Genomic DNA, 25,543 nt, shown 5'->3' on the forward strand with positions numbered 1-25,543 from the left:
TGAAATGTGATGAAACGTTCCACGTCATCACTTGTTAGTGATCAACCACCAGCACTCACTAAGCATTGTAAGTCTCAGTACAACACAAGGAAGTACGACCCTAAATCATTCCCCTCCCTGGCCACACCATGCCAGGCTAAGGATGGCAGCGAACCTTATTCAACCCGGTACCTTGTATGTACGACAACTGATGGGGACTCCTTTGTTTTGATGTAGCCACAGGTCTTTTGTAGACCATTTAGAGGACAATTTTGGGGAGGTAGACAGCTTGTCCAAAATGCGGTCAGGGTCAGTCTTGATAAAAACAGCATCCTCTGCCCAGGCACAGGCATTACTCACTTGTGACAAGCTGGGGGATGTTTCTGTTACCATCATGCCCCATAAAAGCTTAAATATGGTCCAGGGTATTATATTCCACAGGAATCTTCTTTTGCAGTCTGACGACAAGCTGCATGCCAACTTAGAGCAACGAGGCATTCATTTTGTCTGGCGCATCCATCAGGGTCTGAGGGATAATCAGGTTGCCACCGATGCCTTCATCTTGGCCTTCGAGGCTGACACATTGCTCGAGAAGGTCAAAGTGATGGTCTGCTGCTGTGATGTAAGGCAATATAACCCTCCCCCTATGCAGTGCTTTAAGTGCTGGCGGTTCAGCCATATGACTTCCCGCTGTACTTCCAGCGTCACATGTCGAGATTGAGGACATCCATCACATCCCCATACTCCATGTGCCCTGCCTCCCATCTGTGTCAACTGCAGAGAGCATGATTCCCCTTGCTCGCCAGACTACAGGATTTTACAGAGCAAAAGGAAAATCATGGAATAAAAGACCCTGGACCAACTGACTTACACTGAGGCTAAGAGGAAATTTGTGGGTCTACATCCTGTGGCTATGACCACCTCTTACGCCGCCGCTATGAGAACAGTTGTAGCCCCATCCGTTTCATAAATTCTGGTCAGCTCTCCAAGCTGGAAGACTACACCTGCCCCCTTGATGGTGGGGAGCACTTCCCTCCCTGTTGCTCCCACAACACATACCTCGGGAGCACTGCCCCCTCCAACCATTGGGAACACCAGTCCCCACTCCTCAGCCAGAGAAGCATAAGTCCTCTTTGGCACCTCTCGCTAGGAAGGGGTCCCTTGGGTCACTCCCTTCCCAGGTTTCTGGTAGTGAGAAAGATGATACCCACCAGTGGCTGAAGAGCCGAAAAGTAGCAGTTTGTAGGGCTTCACGATCATCCTCAGTCCCAGAAACTGAATTAGTCAAGCCCTCCCAGCCGGAGAAACCCAAGGAGCAACTAGAGAAATCCGACAAGAAGACCCCCAAGATCAAAGAACTTGTGGAGGCACCCACACCACCGCTACCTACAAGCTTTGCTTCTGAGGATGAGGTGGAGATTCTGGCATCTGCTGAGGACCTAGATCTCACCAGACCCTCAGACACCATGAATACAGACTGCTCAGGAAATAAATCAGCAGCAGGTGACCCTGAGGCATAAACTGCCTCACTGAATGTTCCATGCCTTCCCAGCCTCACAATCACATCATCCTCCAGTGGAATTGCAGCGGTTTTTTCCATTGCCTGGCTGAGCTATGGCAACTGTTAAGCTTTACACCTGCTTTCTGCATTGCCCTCCAGGAAATGTGGTTCCCGGCAATGCGGACCCCTGCCCTCCGTGGCTATAAGGGATATTACAGGAACTGTAGCGACTATAATTGAGTGTCAGGTGGAGTTTGCGTGTCTGTCTTGAACTCAGTATGCAGTAAACCTGTGCCCCTTCAAACCCCTCCTGAACCTGTGGCTATCAGGATAAGGGTGACACAGAAAATAACTGCAACATACATCTTCCTCCAGATGGTGCAGTACCCCTGAATGCAATAGCTGCACTGATTGATCAACTCCCTACATCTTTCCTACTCTGGGAGATAAAAACGCTCATAACCTCTCATGGGGTGGCACCGTGCTTAGTGGCCAAGGCACAGATGTCAAAAATATATTGTCACAACTCGACCTCTGCCTCTTCAATACAGGTTCCCCAACACATTTCAGTGTGGCACAATGCACATATTTGGCCATTGATCTCTCAGTTTGCAGACCTGGCCTTCTCCCATCCATCCACTGGAGAGCACATGACGACCTGTGTTGTAGTGACCAATTCCCCATCTTCCTGTAACTGCCCACGTACACCTACCCAGATGGGCTATAAATACGGTGGACTGGGAAACTTTCACCTCTGATGTCACCGTTGAATCTCCCCCACACGGCACCATCGATATGATGGTTGAGCAAGTGACTACAACTATCGTTTCTGTGGCAGTAAACACGATCCCTCGCTCTTTAGGGTGCCCCCAGCAAAAGTCAGTCCCTTGGTGGTCACCGGAAGCCACTGAAGCAATTAGGGAGTGTCGGCAAGCTCTACAGCAGCATAAGCGGCACTCTTACCTGGAGCACCACATAGCCTTTAAATGGCTCCGTGCCTGTGTTTGCCATCTTATCAAATGACGGAAGCAGGAGTGTTGGGAGAGATATGTCTTGACCATTGGGTGCTACATTACCTTCCCAAGTCTGGGTAAAGATCAAATGTGTTTGCGGGTACCAGACCCCAACAGATGTTACCGGTGTTAACATAAATGGTGTGTTATCTACCAATGAAAACGCAATTGCCGAGCACTTTGCTGAGCCCCATGCTCAAGCCTGTGCATTGGCCTTTCGCACTCTCAAACAGCGGCTAGAAGGGAAAGTAATTTTGTTCACTACATGCTACAGTGAATCCTATAACACCCCATTTACAAGTGGGAGCTGCTCAGTGCCCTTGCACATTGCCCCAACACAGCTCCTGGGGCAGATCGGATCCACATATCATCTGACTACAAGCAACATCTCCTCATCATCTTCAACCGGATCTGGTGCGATGGTATCTTTCCATCGCAATAGCGGGAGAGCACCATCATTCCAGTGCTCAAACCCGGTAAAAACCCGCTTGATATGGATAGCTATCGGCCCATCAGCCTCACCAACGTTCTTTGTAAGCTGCTAGAATGTATGGTGTGTCGGCGGTTGGGTTGGGTCTTGTAGTCATATGGTCTACTGGCTCCATATCAGGGCGGCTTTCGCCAGGGTCACTCTACCACTGATAACTTGTGTCCCTCGAGTCTGCCATCTGCACAGCCTTTTCCAGATGCCAACACCTAGTGCTGTCTTTTCTGATTTACGAAAACTGTATGACACCACCTGGTGACATCATATACTTGCCATATTATAAGAGTGGGGTCTCTGAGGCCCGCTCCCGATTTTTATCGAAAATTTCCTGTTGTTTCGTCCTTTCTGTGTCCAAGTTGGTGCCTCCCATAGTTCCATCTGCATCCAGGAGGATGGAGTCCTGCAGGGCTCCATATTGAGAGTCTCTCTATTTTTAGTGGCCATGAACAGTCTTGTGGCAGCTGTAGGGCCTTCCGTCTCGCCTGCTCTGTATGCGGATCACTTCCACATTTCTTACTGCTCCTCCAGTACTGGTGTTGCTGAATGCTGCCTACAGAGAGCCGTTCACAAGGCTGAGTCATGGGCTCTAGCCCACGGCTTCCAGTTTTCAGCCGTGAAGTCGTCTGTCATGCACTTCTGTTGGCATCGTACCATTCATCCGGAACCAGAACTTTACCTTACTGATGATCCACTCACTGTAGTGCAGGCATATCAATTCTTAGGACTGGTTTTTGATGCCTGATTGATTTGGCTACCTCATCTTCGTCAGCTTAAGCAGAAATGCTGGCAGCATCTCAATGCCCTCCGCTGCCTGAGTAACACCAACTGGGGTGCAGATCACTCTATGCTGCTGCAGACCTACAGAGCCTTTGTAAATCCCGTCTTGACTACAGGTGTCTGGTTTATGGGTTGGCAGCGCCTTCAGCGTTGCATTTACTTGACCCTGTACACCACTGTGGGGTTCGACTAGCGACAGGAACTTTTAGGACGAGTCCGGTGGCCAGCGTACTGGTGGAGGCTGGTGTCCCTCCATTGCAGATCAAACTCAGATAACCTCGCGGCTCTCCACTGTCACTTCCTCTCGATTCTTGACATGTACCGGGGTCATGAAGTGGTTTACACTGATGGCTCAATGGCCGAAGGTCACGTTGGCTTTGCCTATGATCATGGAGAACATATAGAACAGCACTCCTTGCCCGATGGCTGCAGTGTTTTCACTGCAGAGCTAGCAGCCATATTTCATGGTCTTAAGCATATCCGCTGATGCCTAGGTGAGTCATTTCTCCTGTGTACTGACTCCTTGAGCAGCCTACAAGCTATCGACCAGTGCTACCCCTGTCATCCTTTGGTAGCGACCATCCAGGAGTCTATCTATGCCCTGGAGTGGTCCAGTTATTCGGTGGTGATTGTCTGGAACCTAAGTCACGTTGGAAGTCTAGGCAACAAACTTGCCGACAGGCTGGCCAAACAGGCTACACGGAAACCGCTTCTGGAGATGGGCATCTCTGAACCTAATCTTCATTCGGACTTATGCCACAGTGCTTTTCGAATTTGGGAGGTGGAATGGCATAACAGTATGCACAACAAACTGCATGTCATTAAGGAGACTGAATGTGTGGATGTCTTCCATGCGGGCCTCTTGCAGGGTATCAGTTGTCCTCTGCCGGCTCCGCATTGGCCTCACTTGGGGGACCAACAGTTACCTCCAGCGCTTTAAAGACCCGCCTTAGTGTCAGTGTGGCGCCCGGTTGACAGTGGCCCATCTTCTGGTGCACTGTCCTGCTTTGACTGCCCAGAGACACAATCTTAGGTCACCAGACTTGTTGCCGCTAATTTTATCTGACAATGCCTCATTGGCTGAATTAGTTTTACATGTTATTCATGAGGGTGGGTTTTATCATTTGATCTAAGTTTTAGTGCATGTACTTTGTCCATCTTTGTCCTCCACCCTAGTGCTTTTAGGATGGAGGTTTTAATGTGTTGCAGAGTGGCTGGCTTCTCCTTTTTATTCTCATGGTCTGCCAGCCATGGTCATTTGCTTTGTTGTTTTACTGTCTTCATCTCGTTCCTTTCATTTCTGTGGTTTTCTTGTTCCCCTTTTGTCCATTTACATGTTTGTTGTCCTTCATCATTGTTGTGCTTTTTCCTTTCACTCTGTTTTGTGTTGTCAGTCTTGTTTGTTTTATTCTCACACTTGTGGCACTGTTTTATTTGGAACAAGGGACTGATGACCTCGTAGTTTGGTCCCTTCCCCTCTCTTTTAATCCGATAATATAAACTTTGTTATTGTTTCACTGATGGGCTGAAAATTTATGATCTTATTGTTGTATCACATGTGTTCCTTAGGTAGTGGAGGGCTACGGGCAGACAGAGTGCTCTGCACCAGTAACTCTGACTGTACAAGGTGATCACGTTCCAGACCATGTAGGGCCTCCAGTTGCCTGCTGCTGTGTCAAATTAGTGGATGTGCCTGAGATGGAGTATTATGCATCCAATGGCCAAGGCGAGGTTTGTGTCAAAGGCACAAATGTTTTTCTAGGCTACTACAAGGATGAAGAGAAAACAAATGAAACAGTTGACAGTGATGGATGGCACCATACTGGCGATGTTGGGCAATGGCTGCCAGTGGGTATACTGTAAAATAATTTTAATTTTGTTGTAATTATCAAATGAAAATTTTCTGGATGATCATAGATTTTCTAATTTTTTTTCAGAATGGCACACTGAAGATTATTGATAGGAAGAAACATATATTTAAATTGTCACAGGGAGAATATATAGTTCCTGAAAAAATTGAAAATATTTACATTCGAAGCCAGTATGTACAGCAAGTATTTGTTTGTGGTGAATCTCTAAAGGTCAGTGTTGTATAAACAAAATTATAAATTAGTGCAAGTAAATTTGTATTGGGCTGTATTGTATGTAGACGGCATGTCGAGGATAGAGCATGTTAAGTTGTGATCAGTGGCTGTCAACTATTTACTTGATGGTGTTTCTAAATCACATATTATTCCTTGCTATTACCAGTTATGAACAAAATATTCATCATTGCATCTATCCTCTACAAGCCGCCTTGTGATATGTGGGGGAGGTTGTTTTGTGTACTATGGTTACTACTTCTGTGCCAGTCAACAATTGTGGATGAGAAGAACAATCATTGGTAATCTCTTATGTGAGCCTGAACACCCCTAATCTTGCCTTCATGGTCTATTCATGACATACACACATAAGAAAGCAATTTTAGTTGGCTCCTTCAAGAATGTACACCCTCAGAGTTTTAACAGTAAATGACATTATGATGCGTAATGCTTCTCTTGTGAAGTCTGTAACAGGAGTCAGATGAGCATCTTCATAACCTTTTGCCCTTACTACACAAACTTGTGATGAAATGTGCTTCTCATCTTTGTATCTCCTCAGTTTCCCTTACTGACAAGCAGTATTAAAATATTGGTTGAACAATGCTTTTGTAAGCTATCTTCTTCATGGATGGACTATACTTCCTGACGATTCTTTCAATGGATCTGTCTGGCAGATGTGTTTCCTGCTATTAGTTGTACTTTGTTGTTCCAGTTGATGTCATTCTGTATGCACAGTCCCAGATAGGTAATGGGTGCGTCTGCTTCCAGTGATTGTGCAACACTTGTGTAATCATACAATAAGGCACCTTGTGCGATAGCTCATATTTATGTTGTGGGTCAACTGCCAGTTCCTGCATGAAGTGTCAATCCAATACAGATTGTCCTACATTTCATTAAAATTTTATGGCATTGCAACTTCTCTACATACAACAACAGCATCTGAGAACATTCTCCAGAAGTTTTTGACATTATCTACCAAGCCATTTAAATAAAAGTATGAACAATAATGGCCCTATAACACTTCCTTGGAGTACACCCTAAGTTACTTTTACCTCTGAAGATAAGTCTCTTTTAAGATTGATGTGCTGTATTCTATTTGCAAAAAGCTCTTCAGTTCAGTCCAGTTGCAAAGCAAGTCTAATATTCCATACAGTCATATTCAATTCATTAGTAGGTAATATGAAACTGTATCAAACCCCTTCTTGAAGATGAACATGGCATTCATCTGGTTGCTTGAATTTTCTGTGTTCTGGATTTTGTAAACAGAGTGAGCCAGGTTTCACATGCTCAGGCTATTTTTAGTGTCTGGATAGGTCATAATATGCAGTATAATGTGTGTTCCAAAATTCTCAGTTGTGATGCAGGCCCGTAGTTTTGTGCATGTCTTTGATGATTCTTTTTTGAAAATATGTGTGTGCATTAATTCTGTTACTTGGAATGCTTCATTCCTCCAGCTATCTACAAGAATTGCTGCTGGTAGAGTTAAAATTTCTTTTGCATACTCTACATAGAATCGTACAGATATCCCACCAGTATCAGTCACCTTTTCCCTCTTAAATGATTTTACTTAATTTTCTAGCCCACAGCCACTTAGTTTGATAAGTCATTTTGGTATTTGTGCATTGAATCAGAAGAGCAACCTCCGTACGATCTTCATTAATCGCACAATTTTGGAAAAAGAGATTTTAGTATTTTGGCCTTCCATCGTCGTCCATTTTGATGCCACTTTAGTCACTGAGTGAATGTCTGGACACTTGGTTTCAATCAGCTTACTGATTTAACATAAGACCAAACCTTCTAAGTCTTTTCTGTCAAATCAGTAGTTAGAATTTGACTTTCAAATTCATTGAATGTTTCATGTAAGGCTCTCTTTAGGCTGGTTTTGGTTTCATTAAGTTTTTGTTATCAATGAGACTTTGACTCTGTTTAAATCTGCAGTGAAGCATTCTTCAGTTTTGGAGCAGCTTTCTAATGTGGTTTTGGTTGCTGAACCGTAGGATGTCTTTCCTATCCGTCATAACTTTTCTTAGCACATATTTGTCTGAGGCATATTGTACAGTGCTCTTGCACTATGAACATTTATATTCAACATTTTCGGAGATACATTTTTGATTCTGACCCCTGAAGTAATCTGACATCTGTTCATTGTCATGCTTAGTTTGTAATTTCTTTTGAAGGCATTACCTACAAACAAATCTGGGGTACAGCTATGGGTACCAACATGGCACCATCCTATGCCAACCTATTCACGGGCCATTTAGAGGAATCCTTCCTAAACACATAGAATCCTAAACCTCTCACCTGGTTCAGATTCATTGGTGACATCTTTGAGATCTGGATTGCGGGTGAGGACACCCTATCCACATTCCCCCAGAAACTCCTACTCAACCCAACAGGCAACCTTCCTAGACGTTGACCTCCACCTGAAAGGTGACTACATCAGTGCCTCTGTCCATATCAAACCTACTAAGCACCAGCAATACTTCCACTTCAACACCTGCTACCCATTCCATAGAAGTCCCTTCAATACAGCCTAGTCGCCTGCGGTTGTCACATCTGCAGTGATTAGCTGTCCCTCTCAAAATATACCATGGGTCTCGCTGAAGCCTTAGCTTTCCAGTCTCCCACTACCTCCCAAGCCCTCACCTTCCAGCCACAGAGGAGCATTCCCCTTGTAACTCAGTACCACTCAGGACTGGATCAAATTAATTACATTCTGCACTATGGTTTCGACTACCTCTTATCATTCCCTGAAATGAGAAATGTCCTGCCCACTATCCTTCCCACCCCTCCCAGAGTGGTATTCTGCCATTCACCAAAACTACACAACATACTCATCCATTCCTCACAACCCCTGGTCCCAACCCCTTACCTCATGGCTCATGTACCTCTAATAGATTTAGATGCACGACCTGTCCCATACATCCTCACACTACCACCTACTCCAGCCCGGTCACAAACATCACCTATCCCAACAAAGGCACAGCTATCTGTGAAGCCAGTCGTGTGATCTAAAAGCTAAGCTGCAACCACTGTGCTGCATTCTATGTGCGCGTGACAGACAACAAGCTGTCTGTCTGCATGAATGGCCACCAACAAACTGTGGCCAAGAAACAAGTGGACCACCCTGTTGCTGAGCAAGCTACCCAACATGACATTCTTCATGTCAATGACTGCTTCACAGCCTGTGCTACATGGATCCTTCCCACAAACACCAACTTTTCTGAACTGTGCAAGTGGGAACTTTCCTACAATATATCCTACATTCCCGTAACCCCCCTGGCCTCAACCTTCATTAGTCATTGTCCTCACCCATCCAGCCCCTTCCCTGTTCCCGTTTCAGCACTACACAGCCATCATTCCACCACACACCCAGTCTTCCTACTTCTCTAGTTTTCCACTACCCCCGCCCCCACCCCTCCTCTCCCCTGCCCTCTGCCTAACCTCCCGACTACATATAACTGCCCTACCCTCTCTCCACATTGTCCTTGTGCACTCCTCAGCAGCACTGCCTCCCACCCCTACCATGCTATCCCTCCCCTCCCATGCCCCAGACTACTCCTTACCCCCACCTATTTGCCATTCCCATTATGCACTGGTGCTGCTGCTGCTCAGTGTGGCTTCAGTTGCCAGAGACTGCAGTCGTGTGTGTGTGTGTGTGTGTGTGTGTGTGTGTGTGTGTGTGTGTTGTCTATTTTTGTAGAAGGCCTTGCTGGCTGAAAGCTTATTTGTGACAGACTTTTTGTTGCGGCTATCTACAACTCAGCATCTCCATTATATGGTGAGTAACAACTTTCCTTTTCATAATATTGTTACATTCCATACAAGGTTTTCCATTGTCTGATTTCCACCTACTGGTTAGCTACTTGATATAAACTACACTTCAGTTCAAAAATTAAGTTTTAACTTGAGTGTTGTATTCTTTTTTATTATGCACTACCCCAAGACTTGACCACATTAAAGATGTAAAAAGTTATGGTTAGAGTCCAATTTATTTCTCCTAATAACTCTCCCCTAACCCTCAAAGAGCATTTTTAACTTTGTTACCCAGTCACTGAAAAGCAGTGTTGCAAAACATCTTTTCCAATACAAAAATCAGCTTAAACTTTTTTTTTTAGAAGTGCCGCTTGTCAATTAATCTTTAAAATGCATAAATGCATGGGCGTTTATGAATTTTGGGCATTATGACAGAATTGTCAAAAGTCTCTGGTTGAAGCCCTCCCCTCAGCTCCAAACCAGTGTACCATAACCGGTTCTGGAAATGATCCTCAAAAATGCTAATTCTGCTTCCGCATGATGTGTAACACTATCTTCACTAATTCAACCAGCTGCTTGTAGGAACTGAGGATGGCCTCAGAGCTTAAGTGCTAGGCAGCATTCATGCCAACAGGAGCCATGATTTACACCCAGGTGTGCCCAGTGCACTCAGTCACTGTCAACACAGCGCCCTCCACATTTTTTATAAGACCCCTAGCAACCGTACAGGACTGAAACTTGCTTATCTTCCTGGCAAGCTTGCTATTTCTTTAAGAGGATACACCTGCCTTATGTTGGAGCTCCCAATGACCAGCAAACCCATCCTCTTCTCTTATCCACTTATCCATTTATCCATGCCTTTCATGAAGATCATCCCCAGTCCTATTAGACAAAATGTCCTGTGCTGAGTCACATGTACTTTCAGCAATGGACAAGACCTCAATTATGTTTCCAAAGTATAAAGGGGTCAGCTGTGTAGCCAGTACTCACTTATGCCTTCCACCCTGAGACTCCTGACTTCACCATGTTTTCCATGCGCAGTCAGATGAATGTGGACCTACAAAAACAAGTGAATCTGAATGTGATGCAACATCAGGAGTTCCAGACAATGCTACAGGCACAAGAGGTGCCATAGCTTTCACCTCAGGTGCTTAAACTTCACTGCAGGTTACGGCAGCAGCCCAAAGCCTGTCAACCATGGTCAACATGGCTTCCAACTGTACAGTCACCATTTTCCTCTGTGTTCATAAACAACAGCTTCAGACCCTGTCCACCATGAAACTACATTTGTCTATACAACAAGGAATATAACAGCACACAGCAGTTGCTAGATGCAGTCGGGGTGCAGCTTCTACACTGCTTCTGGCTATCTATATGAAATTAAGTGAGTTCACACAATTATTGAGGAAAAAAATATGCACAGTTAGAAAAAAATTAGCAAATTGTACAGGGAAACACTCACATAATATTTACTTCTTCACAGAAACAAGTCAGAAAAATACTAAATTAATCACTGTGTAGAAATAGAAACTGCTGCTTCTGTTGGCAGCAGCTCCTACCTTGGTGGCTGGAGCTAGAGCATCTTTTCAGTTCAGGAAAATAGTTTTACATTTCAGTTTAATATCTTGTAGAGACTATACCTAAAAACAATCCTGTCACTGGGCATATGTGGAGCTCCATATCAGAAACATATTGTAAATTCCAACACAACTACTTCTCTCCCTCTCTCTCTGAGAATGTGTTCCTTATTGTTTTCAAGAGTACATCCAGGGCCTCGCTGCGATGGAGCACTTCCTTTCACACCAATCACCTGCCACCCTACCTAAAACCTCTTTCCTCATTATCTTAGCCAGCTTCATCCTGACTCACAACTTCTTCACTTTCGAAGGCCAGACATACCAACAATTAAAGGGAACAGCCATGGGTACCAGGATGGCCCCCTCGTAGGCCAACCTGTTTATGGGTCGCTTAGAGGAAGCCTTCTTGGTTACCCAGGCCTGCCAACCCAAAGTTTGGTACAGATTTATTGATGACATCTTCATGATCTGGACTCACAGTGAAGAAGAACTCCAGAATTTCCCCTCCAAACTCAACTCCTTTGGTTCCATCAGATTCACCTGGTCCTACTCCAAATCCCATGCCACTTTCCTTGACGTTGACCTCCATCTGTCCAATGGCCAGCTTCACACATCCATCCACATCAAACCCACCAACAAGCAACAGTACCTCCATTATGACAGCTGCCACCCATTCCACATCAAACGGTCCCTTCCCTACAGCCTAGGTCTTCGTGGCAAATGAATCTGCTCCAGTCTGGAATCCCTGAACCATTACACCAACAACCTGAAAACAGCTTTCGCATCCCGCAACTACCCTCCCGACCTGGTACAAAAGCAAATTACCAGAGCCACTTCCTCATCCCCTCAAACCCAGAACTCCCACAGAACAACCCCAAAAGTGCCCCACTTGTGACAGGATACTTTCCGGGACTGGATCAGACTCTGAATGTGGCTCTCCAGCAGGGATACGACTTCCTCAAATCCTGCCCTGAAATGAGATCCATCCTTCATGAAATCCTCCCCAATCCACCAAGAGTGTCTTTCTGCCGTTCACCTAACCTTCGTAACCTCTTGGTTCATCCCTATGAAATCCCCAAACCACCTTCCCTACCCTCTGGCTCCTACCCTTGTAACTGCCCCCGGTGTAAAACCTGTCCTATGCACCCTCCCACCACCACCTACTCCAGTCCTGTAACCCGGAAGGTGTACACAATCAAAGGCAGAGCCACGTGTGAAAGCACCCATGTGATTTACCAACTGACCTGTCTACACTGTGAAGCTTTCTATGTGGGAATGACCAGCAACACTCTGTCCATCGCATGAATGGATACAGGCAGACAGTGTTTATTGGTAATGAGGATCACCCTGTGGCGAAACATGCCTTGGTGCACGGCCAGCACATCTTGGCACAGTGTTACACCGTCGGGGTTATCTGGATACTTCCCACTAACACCAATCTGTCAGAACTCCGTAGATGGGAACTTGCCCTTCAGTTTATCCTCTCTTCCCGTTACCCGCCAGGCCTCAACCTCTATTAATTTCAAGTTGCCGCCGCTCATACCTCACCTGTCATTCAGCAACATCTTTGCCTCTGTACTTTCGCCTCGACTGACATCTCTTCCCAAACTCTTTGCCTTTACAAATGTCTGCTTGCGTCTGTGTATGTGCGGATGGATGTGTGTGCGTGCGTGTGTGCGTGCGTGCGTGCGTGCGTGCGTGTGTGTGCACGAGTGTATACCTGTCCTTTTTTTCCCCCTAAAGTACGTCTTTCCGCTCCCGGAATTGGAATGACTCCTTACCCTCTCCCTTAAAACCCACATCCTTTTGTCTTTCCCTCTTTCCTGATGAAGTAACCTTGGGTTGCAAAAGCTTGAAATTTGTGTGTGTGTGTTTTTTATTGTCTCTATCAACATACCAACGCTTTTGTTCGGTAAGTTACAGCATCTTTGTTTTTAGATATATTTTTCCCACGTGGGAAAAATATATCTAAAAACAAAGATGATGTGACTTACCAAAAGAAAGCGCTGGCAGGTCGATAGACACACAAAAAAACACAAACATACACGCAAAATTCTAGCTTTCGCAACCAACGGCTGCTTCATCAGGAAAGAGGGAAGGAGAGGGAAAGACGAAAGGATGTGGGTTTTATATAGGCATGGTTGCTTCGACCAGCATTGTGCACAGGTTCACTGTCTGAAAATTAATGACTTGTTTTGATGACAACTCATTAATTTAAGGAAATGTAGTTAACTGGTGATGTGCTTATTTTGTAAGTGAACAAAATGAACACCATTTCTGCTTACAATTCAACATGGCTAACAAATGGCCAGTGTGAAATTCAGAAAAAAAGAAAGCAAGCTAGCAGATGGTGACAGATCTCTCTCAAACTATAGTAGTAACAACAACAACAACAGCAACAACAATGACGATGATGATGATCTGTATCATCATTTTGGAGTCCAAAGACATTTTAAAAAATATTGTTGTTGACTGAGGATCAGATTCAGAGACTTAAATAAATAGATTAAAATTTAAAATAGTGTCGCTCACAGAAATGCTGAAAAGTTTCTGTTTATAATTGCTTAATTGAACTGCTTTTACAAGAAGAAGATTGTTTCTGGTACTAAAAACTTCCTGTACTGAATGCTTGTGATGTAACTGATGTTCTAAGGTGGTTACATTAATTAGTTTGATATTCACTAATTTTGGACCTGAGGAAGAGATCTGGGAGCTTTGTATTGGAGTAGATCATAAAAGTCAACAGCCTGTTCACTCGCTATTTTATTGAAATTGATTACATGTTTCAGATTTCCCACCATCATCAGATCTAACTATTACAGCAACAAAACAGGCACATAGTTAATACATGTACTTACTATCTACAAGCCTATGTGTTGCTTCTGTAATCATTAAATCAGATGATGACTACAGATCTGAAACCAGTAACAAATTTTAGTATAGTAGCATGAACCTAGACATTAGCTATTACAATCTATGATGGTTTAAATTAAAATGTAGGTTTCCACTTCCATTCGGTTGCCTTTACTGAGTCAGTCTTAGACTGCAACATCAAAATCACTGATATGCAAGTAATCAAAAACCATAAAATATGATCATGGCGTATCAGGTAAAAGATGTCTGTCTGATGAAGCCCATGGCAGTTCTGACTACTCTTCGGAAAGTAGGGGATGTATTCAGTAGCTTTCGGTTTAAATGAATCTCTTAATCTGCACCTACTAATTATGAAACTGAAGAGATTGTGGTGTAGTGTCACATTATGTACTGTCAGTTCTTTTAAATATACCATGTTTCACTTTTTTTAAATATTTGTCTTATTATTTTTGCAGTCATGCATAGTGGCAGTTGTTGTTCCTGATGTTGATGTTATAAAATGCTGGGCTCTTGAAAATGGAATACCAGGAACATTTTCTGTGCTATGCAGCCACCCAGAGGTTAAAAAGCTAATTTTTGATGATATGATATCATGGGGCAAGGAAGCAGGCCTCAAGTCCTTTGAACAGGTAAGTAGCTCTCCACTTGTGCAAGTAGTAGTAGTAGTAGTAGTAGTAGTAGTAGTAGTAGTGGGCTTCTAAGGAACTCGAAGCTCCTGTGCCTGTCTCACATGATTCCTCCAGATGCTCCTGTCTTGTGCTGCCTCTTGCCAGTTGTTTATTCCCAATCTTTCACATATGCAATCAATTTCATTGCACCAAGTACACCTGGGTCTCCCCCTTGGTCTTTTGCCGTATGGATTTTCCCTGAATATTCGTAACACAATTTGATCTTCTTTCATTCTCATCAGATGTCTAGCCCATTGCAGTCTTCTAGCATTTATTATATTCACTATCATTGGTTGTTGTGATAGCTTGGGGATTTCTATGTTGTGTCTTCTCTTCCAGCATTGTGATTCATTGTCATAATATGAACCAAAGATTTTTCTATAAACTTTATTCTCAAACGCTTGGAAATGGTGGTGTTCTGTTTTCGTTAGGCTCCATGTTTCTGCCCCATGGATTATAACTGGTCTGATGATTGCATTATATAACATTTAGTTTTCCTAGTCAGCAGTTTGGACTCTAAGAGATTTTGTATTGCATAATAGGCTCGGTTAGAATTTTGCAGTCTCGCTTTTATTTCTACCTGTCTCTGATATTGTTAATCTATCACTGATCCCAGAAATTTGAACTGTTCAACATGTTCGAATGTGTGTTCACCAACTATTAGATGTGATTGGTTATCCCACTGATCGCTACATCTTTGAACTATCATGTATTTTGTTTTCTCATCATTTACTTTCTGGCCAAGTCTTGATGTTTCTGTTGCAAGTTCCACAAATAATTGCCTAATCTCTATTTCACTGTTTCCAATGAGCAATATGTCATCTGCGTATCCTTTCTTGGAGGATCCCAGCAGGTACCAGTTTGAGTTTCCTCACAACTCTTTCTAAAGCTATATTGAAGAGAAGGGGGGACAAAGCATCTCCTTGTCTGAACCCAGTTTTTTTTTTTAATGGTCAGACTTTAATTGATTTAGTAAAACCAAATTCTGGCATTACATTCCACAAGCTTTGTCTATGGATGTAGTCAGAAGCTTCCATGAAATCAATGAACAGATAATACATTTTTTTCTTTATATTCACAAACTTTTTCATTTATTGATTTGATTGCAAACGTGTTGACAGTGGTGGATCTGTTTTTGCGGAAGCCATTTTGATAATCCCCAATTATACTTTCTGCATATGGTTTTAAGCAGCATAGCAATAAACAAGATAAGATTTATAACCTGTATTGACTAATGATATTCCTCTATAGTTTCTGAGATCTTCCCTGTCTCCTTTATTCTCTCCACCGTTCGAATGTCCTCTGTTTCCTAGATTATCTGTATAAGGTGAAGTAAACGTATGTGCAGTGCTTGTATTTCACTTGGGATGCTGTCACTGCCAGTTGCTTCACCATTTTTTAGGCGTTTGACACACTCTGCTACCTCTTCCTATGTGGGTTCTGGAATTTCCTCACAGTTGTGACTGTTGCCGGAACTAGCAACTGGATCAGAACGATTCAGCAGGTTGTCAAAATACTCCTTGCTTGTTGCTAAAATTTTTCTTGGTTCAATCATTTAAATCCTTCATCACCTTGCTTTTGTGATTAAAACCTTTTCCAATTTTGTTGATTGTACCATACATTTTCCGCATGTTGTTATTATTTTGATGATAGTCATGAATCAATTCAATCTGTTGTTTTAGGAATTGTTTCTTTTTCTTCTGGTTAATTTTGTTTGCCTGCATTTGAGCCTGCCGATAATCAAATTCTGTTTCAGGATTCTTATTTGTTTGCAACCATTTCTTTTGTAGTTTCATAATGTTGTTTTCAGCTTCTTCGCACTCTTCACTGAACCATTTCTCCCTGCCTTTCTTAGCTCTCTGCAGTTTATTATTTGCATCTGTGAGGATGACTTCTTTTACATTTCTCCAGTATTCATCACTGGTCATTTCAAGGCTTTCTTCCATATTACTTAAGGCCTCAAACAGGTTTGAAACTTCATCTGTTCACGTTTCCCAGTCTAGATTTCACTTTTGGTGCTGCCTTCAGCTTGATTTTCATTGTGCTTATTACTAGATTATGATCTGACCCCATTTCAGCTCCTTGGAAGAATTGTACATCACTAATTGTTTTTCTGTGTTTACTATCTATGAAAACATGATCAATCTGATTTGCTGTTTTCTTATCACTTGAGTACCATATTTCTTCCTGTATTCTTTTATGAGGGAAGGTAGTACTGCTAATGATCATATTTGTTGCAGCAAAATTTATCAGCCGAATGACATTATTATTACTTACCTCATGCAGACTTTCTTTTCCAATAGTTGGTCTGAAAATATCCTCTTTTACTATTTTTGCATTAAAATCGCCTTTTACTAGCTTGATATCATGTTTTGGTAGTCTTTTTTTTCCACAGGTCTGGTAAGTTTTTATAGAAGTTATCCTTTGTTATATCATCTTTGTCATTAGTTGGCGCATGAAAGTTTTTTAGTGACAAGTTGAACCACTTGAACCCGATTCTAAGGTAGCATATCTTTCATCAATGGCTTCAAACTTTATTACTGTATGGAGAACATCATTTAGTACACAGAAGGCTGTTCCAAATTTGTGATAACCATTTTCTTTATCACTGTTGAATATTGTGTACTTAAGTCTAGTTGTTTGCTGAGTCTTCTGAAGGATACTGTTTTAAACATACTCCGTACATTCCATGTTCCGACTCTCATGTTTGATTTCCATTGCAAGGTCATCATATTTTGGGGTCCATTTTTTCATCCGAGGCATATGTGAGATATTTGTAATATTAGAATTTTCCGTACATGGGTTATTGGCCCTGCGTACAATCCTCAACCTGGAGGACCGGGTCTTTTTCTGTAGGGGTGTTTCTCCCTTAGTCTTTGTGAATTCCTCAACCTACCATAAGGCAGCAGTGCTTATTTTAGCGCACCCCAAGTATTTTATTTTCTTGGTACCCATCATAAGATTCCTCTCAAGCATGGGGCAGAGTACACATGGAAGGAATGCTCTTATATTGCGGCAGTCTTTTATTCGTTCATTCATCCACTATGTTCTGTAGATCCATCTAGAAGGAGAACTTTCAGGGATGCAGAGTAAGTCAAGGTATTCACTGGCAAAAGACAAGGAAATCATAGAAACTTAGTCTGTACTTTGTAATAACAATCATTATACTGCTTAATGGTATTCCCTACCCCTATGAACCATGGACCTTGCAGTTGGTGGGGAGGCTTGCGTGCCTCAGCGATACAGATGGCCGTACTGTAGCTGCAACCACAACGGAGGGGTATCTCTTGAGAGGCCAGACAAACGTGTGGTTCCTGAAGAGGGGCAGCAGCCTTTTCAGTAGTTGCAGGGGCAACAGTCTGGATGATTGACTGATCTGGCCTTGCAACACTAACCAAAACGGCCTTGCTGTGCTGGTACTGCGAACGGCTGAAAGCAAGGGGAAACTACAGCCATAATTTTTCCTGAGGGCAAGCAGCTTTACTGCATGGTTAAATGATGATGGTGTCCTCTTGGGTAAAATATTCCGGAAGTAAAATAGTCCCCAATTCGGATCTCCGGGCAGGGACTACTCAGGAGGACGTCGTTATCAGGAGAAAGAAAACTGGTGTTCTACGGATCGGAGCGTGGAATGTCAGATCCCTTAATCGGCCAGGTAGATTAGAAAATTTAAAAAGGGAAATGGATAGGTTGAAATTAGATAAAGTGGGAATTAGTGAAGTTCGGTGGCAGGAGGAACAGTCCTATGACCTGAGAACTCTCTCATCCATCCTATTAATGGGTGTCTGCAATTTAGTATGTAATTGGACTCTCCAGGCAGGTGGATACTTTTCATACACCCAAATGCTTGCAGAACCATCGCAAAAATCACAAAATCCACAAAGCCACTTTCTTTACAACAAAGATGTGTAATATGATACGCTAATCCCAAGGAACATAAAAGATTAGACAAATAAAAGTGAAAAGAGCATTTTAAGTGGGTTAAATAGATTGTAATTCCTCACTACACCCTCGCTTTATATAAAATTAGAAAGGCTTCGTACTAAAGAAAAAAGTAACATATCACACATTCCAGAATGAGATTTTCACTCTGCAGCGGAGAGTGCGCTGATATGAAACTTCCTGGCAGATTAAAACTGTGTGCCCGACCGAGACTCGAACTCGGGACCTTTGCCTTTCGCGGGCAAGTGCTGTACCCGAGTTCGAGTCTCAGTCGGGCACACAGTTTTAATCTGCCAGGAAGTTTCATATCAGCACACCATCCGCTGCAGAGTGAAAATCTCATTCTGGAAACATCCCCCAGGCTGTGGCTAAGCCATGTCTCCGCTATATCCTTTCTTTCAGGAGTGCTAGTTCTGCAAGGTTCACAGGAGAGCTTCTGTAAAGTTGGGAAGGTAGGAGACGAGGTATTGGCAGAAGTAAGGCTGTGAGTACTTGGCGTGAGTCGTGCTTCGGTAGCTCAGTTGGTAAAGCACTTGCCCGCGAAAGGCAAAGGTCCCGAGTTCGAGTCTCGGTCGGGCACACAGTTTTAATCTGCCAGGAAGTTTCATATCGCACATTGTGGAGCAGGAGAACAACACAGGCTTATTGGTTGTTATTTCCCCTCTCATTGTGTGGTGTCCATTTATTGCTTCTTTTGTGAGTAGCATTTTATAACACTCTCTAATTTCCAGAAGCTTCCCTTAACATTTATTTGACAAAAGCAATAATACATAAAAAAAACTAATATAAACAGTACAGCTCACAAATAGATAGTAATAGAATCCTGCCCTTCTTTAACGTATTTAGGATGGATGGATGGATGGATGATAATTTTTAAGCAACTCATGCTGATATCAGTATTGTTGGCTTGAAGCAAAAGCTCCTTAATTCTTTCTCAACATTCCTCTTTCTTCTTCCCCACTCCATTGTTATACTTTTCCTTTTACTCCTTATCACAACCATTGTCCTTCTTTTGCCTTACTTCTGTTTTTACACTGCTGCTTGCTTTTACATTTAATTTATTTTATTTTCATATTTCCTCAGTTAGGTTTATGAACTAATTTTATCATACAATAAAATTACATGCAGTGGTGTCACTGCAGTTCTATGACGTATACAGAAGGATGGAGTTGGCAACAAAAAGCAAAGATTATGCCTGAGTCTATATCAGCATCCTGATATTGCAACATTAACAGAGTTATTACCATTACACTAAGCTAAGCTAACAGTAATTGTGCAGTAAATTATTAAACTATTTTTGTCATGGTATTTTAGTACAATCAAATAGTGGTGAGAAAGTGTATTCTATTAAAATTTTGCTCTGTCCAGTTGGTTTTTTTATTGTGATTTTGCCAGATATTGGCTTTTGACAAGTGTAATTATTATTCTGTTTAAACCATGTACTCACAGCCAATTATAATAATTATTATCTTCTCACTGTTGGCATATTTTTAGTTACCCTGGACTTAAGATCTTGTTTGTAGTATTTCTACTACAATATTGTTTACATTTGTAAAAATGTGTGTGTGTGTGTGTGTGTGTGTGTGTGTGTGTGTGTGTGTGTGTGTGTTTTGCTTCATATACTCATTGTTCATTCATCACATATCTCTTTTTCCGTGGTACATATCTTGGTATTCTTTTTTATTTTATTTAACCGGACAAGAACTGCAGGTTTCACTCGAGCTATTACCTGCTTAAACTATAATCTCTAGACCCAGTGTTCAGATCTGAAGATGCCTATAGATTTCCACTGAAATTGGTGACTGTAACTGTCATCTGGTTAAACAAAAGAAAAAATAATTATTACACTAGTTACAGCATTCTGCAAAATCATAGTTATGTTGCATTTTACAAAGTATTTTGTTGTTATTTCTTAAGACCATACCAATGTGTACATCTGTTCCAGTGCTTGGAATGTTGGCAACTTTTTCACAATATCTGTTTTCTGTAACATATTGTTAACTGTACTTTCTTCTTACATTTAATTAAAATTGCTATTCTTTTGTCTAGGTTAAAGATGTGTATTTGCATCCTGATCCATTTTCTGTACAAAATGGTTTATTAACACCAACACTGAAGAGTAAACGACCTCAGCTGAAAGCTTACTTCAAACCTCAAATTGAAGATATGTATGCAAAACTCGCATAGACATATCATTTAAAAAGTTAATAAAACCGATCAAGTTATGAAACTGAGAAGGTGATACTGATACCATGTAAGAATCATGGGAATATGTTTCTACATTTTTCTCGAATATATTTATTTCCATTATTTATAATATATTTAAAGATCATAAAACAATGTGATAAGTTTTTCATGAGGACAAAAACTACATTCTTTTGTGAAAATGATGGATCTACTATCTGTGACTATTATTTTGAGAGACTTGTGAATATGATAAATGAATGTGGATGTCTGAAAGAAAAGTGCATATGATCTTGGAATGACAAAAATGTTAAGAAACAGCATTCGTCCTGTTAACAATTTAATGTTCTGAATGATCATGTGTAATTTATTACTGCTTGTTAAAAAACTTCACAAGTGAGTGGCTGATTCTTTAAAAAAAAAAACTGCATCTAAGCTCTTAATTGCAGTTTCATTTGTAGAAAATAATGTTTACACACATTGTTTTTTATTTAAAAAGAAGATACTTTTTAATTATTTAACATACTTCAGCTTTAGAACAAAACATTTTTATAGTTAAAATGATTTATTTAAAGATGTGTTCTGTTGTATACATGTGTAATATAGTGATTGTTACCTTTTTTTTATTCACTTGCAAATTTCAAATGGTTCAGATGTGTGTGGTTTAAAAAAAAAAAAATAGGTAAAATTTAGTTCTATTTAGTACTGTGATTCCTATCATTAAAGACCATCTTCTTGATTATAATCTCAAAATATTGTCAGTATTTACTCAATGAGAATGATGTTTGTGCAAATATGCACTAAACACAAATAGGTACTGAAGTTGTTTTAAACTTCCTTAAATATATTTTTTTTCCCTTCTGCTGTCAGATATGTGAATTATTGATGTTACTGCATGTGCCTTTCTAATACTTAACACAATATATGATTGTAAAAAAAAATTACACCAAGTCAGATCAGTGCAACTTCAAATAAAATTCCATAGTTTGTGATTTTCTCTTAGTAAAGTCCTTTATTACGTTTAATTCAACTGTTTTTAATAAAATCCATAAAATGGTTTCAACATCACAAAGATACTTGGTGCACAAGATATTGAAATATTTGTTTTCAATCTTTTTATGTTGCATCAGCTGGCTGCTAATCTACGGCTGACCCAGGAACACAGAATACTTACCTTGTAAAACTGTGCATCTTTCCTCATGTGATATCAGAGAAAATAAAAACTGAAAGCTACACACAAGTACTTGTGGTTATGTGTGACACACACACACACACACACACACACACACACACACACACACACACACACACAGAGTCAGATTTTGCAAAAAGTAGTTGAAATGGCTGATTAACTGAAGGATTTGACAACTGTGATTCTCGGGCAAGGAGAACTAGAGTCTGTAAAAGTGGCCTTCATGAAAAAACTGATAGTGAGGCTGATCAGTCAAGTAGGTCTACATAATTACAACCAGATAAGGAGCCCTACTAATAAACATTACTACATCTTTCAGAATAAAATTAAATCATCAGTTGCACAGACATTTTTATTTCTCTTTACAAGTTTAAACAAATTATTTTGTCTTCTTCAGAAGCTTAGTATTGGTTTAGCAGATGTCAATATCTTCTTCACTGAAGCTTAATGCCATGATGTGTCCAAAACTGCACATATTCTATGTAATTTTTATAACTACAGACTGATAAATTTACAGTAAATGAATCACATCTGTGTACATGTCAAGTTATTGTGCCAACAGCAGGGAACGTATATAACTGTGAGGAAGATATTGGCATCTGCTAAACCAATAGTAAGTTTGTGAAGGTGACAAATTAATTTGTCGGAATTTGTACACTGAAGTAAAAAGATCTGTGCAACTGATGACTCAATTTTATTCTGAAATACACTGACTGAAAAAAAATTGCAACACCAAAAAATAATAAAACCGCAGTAATGAAATTCTGGAAATACATTTCTCTTGGTAACATATGTGAGTGAGTAACATGTTAAGACCACAGGTAATGTAAGTACAAAATAAGCCATCGTGAATGTGAAATGCTGGTACACTAATAACTAATGTAATTGCCAGTGTTGGATGTGAGCTTCCAAATGTGCATTCTTTGTATTGTACAGGTGGTGGATGTCAGTTTGTGGGATGGAGTCCTGTGACTGTTGAACTTGGTTGGTCAATGTAGGGACAGTTAAAAGCTGTTTATGGATGATGCTGGAGTTGTCATCCCAACAGTGTCCCATATGTGCTCAATTGCAGACAGATCTGGTGATCGAGCAGGCCAAGGCAAAATGGCAACACTCAGTAGAGCATGTTGGATTACAACGGTGGTTTGTGAGAGCGTTAACCTGATTGGAAACACTCCCTGGAATGCTGTTCATTAATGGCATCAAGACAGGTTGAATCACCAGATTGATGTACAACTTCGCAATCAGGGTGCATGGGATAACCACGAGTGTGTTCCTGCTTTCATATGAACTGCAACTCGGACCATAATTCCAGGTGTAGGTCAAGTGTGTCTAGCACACACAGGTTGGGTGCAGACCCTCAACTGGCCTGCTCCTAAACAACACACAGCCATTACTGGCACAAGGCAGAACCAGTTTTCATCAAGAAACGCAACAGGCCTCCAACCTGCCCTCCAATGAACTCTAACCTGACACCACTGATGTTGCAAATGGTGGTGGTTTGGGGTCAGTGGTATGTATACTATTAGGCGTCTGGCTCAGAGCTGTCCTTCAAGTAACTAATTTTTAACAGTTCTTTGTGTCGCTGTGGTGCCAACTGCTGCTCAAATTGCTGCTGCAGATGCAATATGATGTACCAGAGCCATGTGACCTTTCATTCTTGTGGCCAATGCTGCCAGCAATAATGTACGGTGGCTACACTGCTGTCAAGCTTTTCTGCAAAAAGCTTCTCATAGCCTTATTACACAAACTCATTTAACTTCAGTGAGGTGCTGATAAAGGTGTTCTTGTTACCTTAAAGCCATTCTTGACTAGCATCTACTCACCATGTCCAATCTCTGAGGTAACTAATGCTCATGATCGTTTCAACGTTTATTTAAAGCAAACTTGACTTGCATCCTGATAGTGGTGCTACTAGCATCACTCTTATGCAACTGGCACAAAATTGTAATAGACATCATCTTTCAAATGTGGAAACATGTCTACCTACTTTCATTTCTGTTGCGCAACTCCTCCTTGATGTCCAGATTTTTTTCCCTTCAGTATATACACTACAGTTGCTGTAAAAATAACAGCTACAAATAAAATAATAAAAATTAATGCATATGACACACACACACACACACACACACACACACACACACACACACACACAATATAGTGGCCAAGTGCAGAAGGTACATTTAAATTAATTTGTTCCTACGGATTGCTGCCGCAGTTTCTCACTGCTGTTAGACAGTGAACTTCGAATGTCATTAGTTTTATGCCCCTACATCTACGTGACATTGCATTTCATTCTGCAAGCACTGTAGGTGCAGGAAGTGTACTTCATATAGCCATTTATGAGACTGAGTAGTCTCACTAAATTTTGTCCGAAGCAGCTTAATTTGTTGAACAGTACTTCTCCCACTGTGCTTTGGCTGTTTGTAAGACACACACTATCTCTAGTCATCCTCTGCACAGGCATGGGTCACACTGTGCACCACTATATACCCTTATGTGAGCGGTGGTGATTCAGGCCAGGTGACTGCGAGGGCAAGGGAATAATTTCTTTCCCATAGATTCATCATCAAATTACTCTGGTAACATTCAACAGTGTCAATGTGGTGTATCGCTTTGCTAAACATATAGATCTCCAGTGTTTCTTATTGAGATCGCCTAGGAGATTGTTCTGTTTTTCCTTTGAGGCACATTCTCCATAGTAAGGGATCACCATCAGCTTCAACTGACCCTGTCTGTACAAGGCATACTTTGCTTGGCACCTTCTGATGAAACTGTATGCTGTGGTTTGTTCACACCAACATGCAGCATGATCCATCTTTACACACAACTTTTTTCTATGCTTAAATCGTCCACTGTCAGTGGTCCTGCTCATATACTAACAAATGACCTGTGATATGCTGTCAGCAAAGGTACACATTCTGAAACTCACAAGGAGGCCATAATCAAAAATACTACTGTTTGCATGTAGTTGTCCAGGACTAAATTTGTGAGTGAACTGATGCATTCTGGATTGTTTAGCTGCAAGAATCTGAGTGAACTGAGAGCAAGCCAGTCATCCACACTTTGTTGGGCACCATACTTTACCTTGACAGAGCAGTGACAGTCTCAAGGCTGGGTTTCTTGCAATAATTGCTTCACACATCTTGAGAAACTACTCTGGTAGAAACTGTCGATAACATCACCGTTGAGCATCAATAAGCTGCTCCTCTGGTAGAAATTAATCAGTTAACATTTGAGCTAAGAATTTGCTGTATTGTGATTTGATTAAAAAGAAACCAGTGATTCAGGTCATACACAACATGTAAGATCAAAGTGCTCACTGTAGAGCCTTGAACCATGACGTAAGGAAAGACAACTGTGGCAGCATAAATTTGGAACTATTTTCTGTATTGCTCCAAAATATCTGGCCACGTACCTATGCACAGAGTTCTTGGCTTTAGTTCATTGTGTATGTGACTATGATTTGAAAATAAATGATCTCACATCACCAGGATTATATGCTGTATAAT

The 25,543-nt window shown here is 41.5% G+C and overlaps 1 protein-coding gene across 2 annotated transcripts in view; it reads left to right on the forward strand.

Annotated features, from left to right (window-relative positions):
* LOC126161596 (long-chain-fatty-acid--CoA ligase 1) overlaps positions 1-25,527 on the forward strand; it is a 493,689-nt gene extending 468,162 nt beyond the window's left edge. For both annotated transcript variants that reach the window (XM_049917543.1, XM_049917544.1), the window contains exons 9-12: positions 5,327-5,605; positions 5,695-5,838; positions 14,501-14,674; positions 20,705-25,527. In XM_049917543.1, the coding sequence (XP_049773500.1) occupies positions 5,327-5,605; positions 5,695-5,838; positions 14,501-14,674; positions 20,705-20,842 (735 nt within the window). In that variant the 3' untranslated portion in view covers positions 20,843-25,527. The remainder of the gene's footprint in view (positions 1-5,326; positions 5,606-5,694; positions 5,839-14,500; positions 14,675-20,704) is intronic.
* The last annotated feature ends 16 nt before the right edge of the window (positions 25,528-25,543 follow it).

This window comes from Schistocerca cancellata, chromosome 2 (assembly GCF_023864275.1).
Source record: "Schistocerca cancellata isolate TAMUIC-IGC-003103 chromosome 2, iqSchCanc2.1, whole genome shotgun sequence".
In the NCBI taxonomy this organism is placed as follows: domain Eukaryota; kingdom Metazoa; phylum Arthropoda; class Insecta; order Orthoptera; family Acrididae; genus Schistocerca; species Schistocerca cancellata.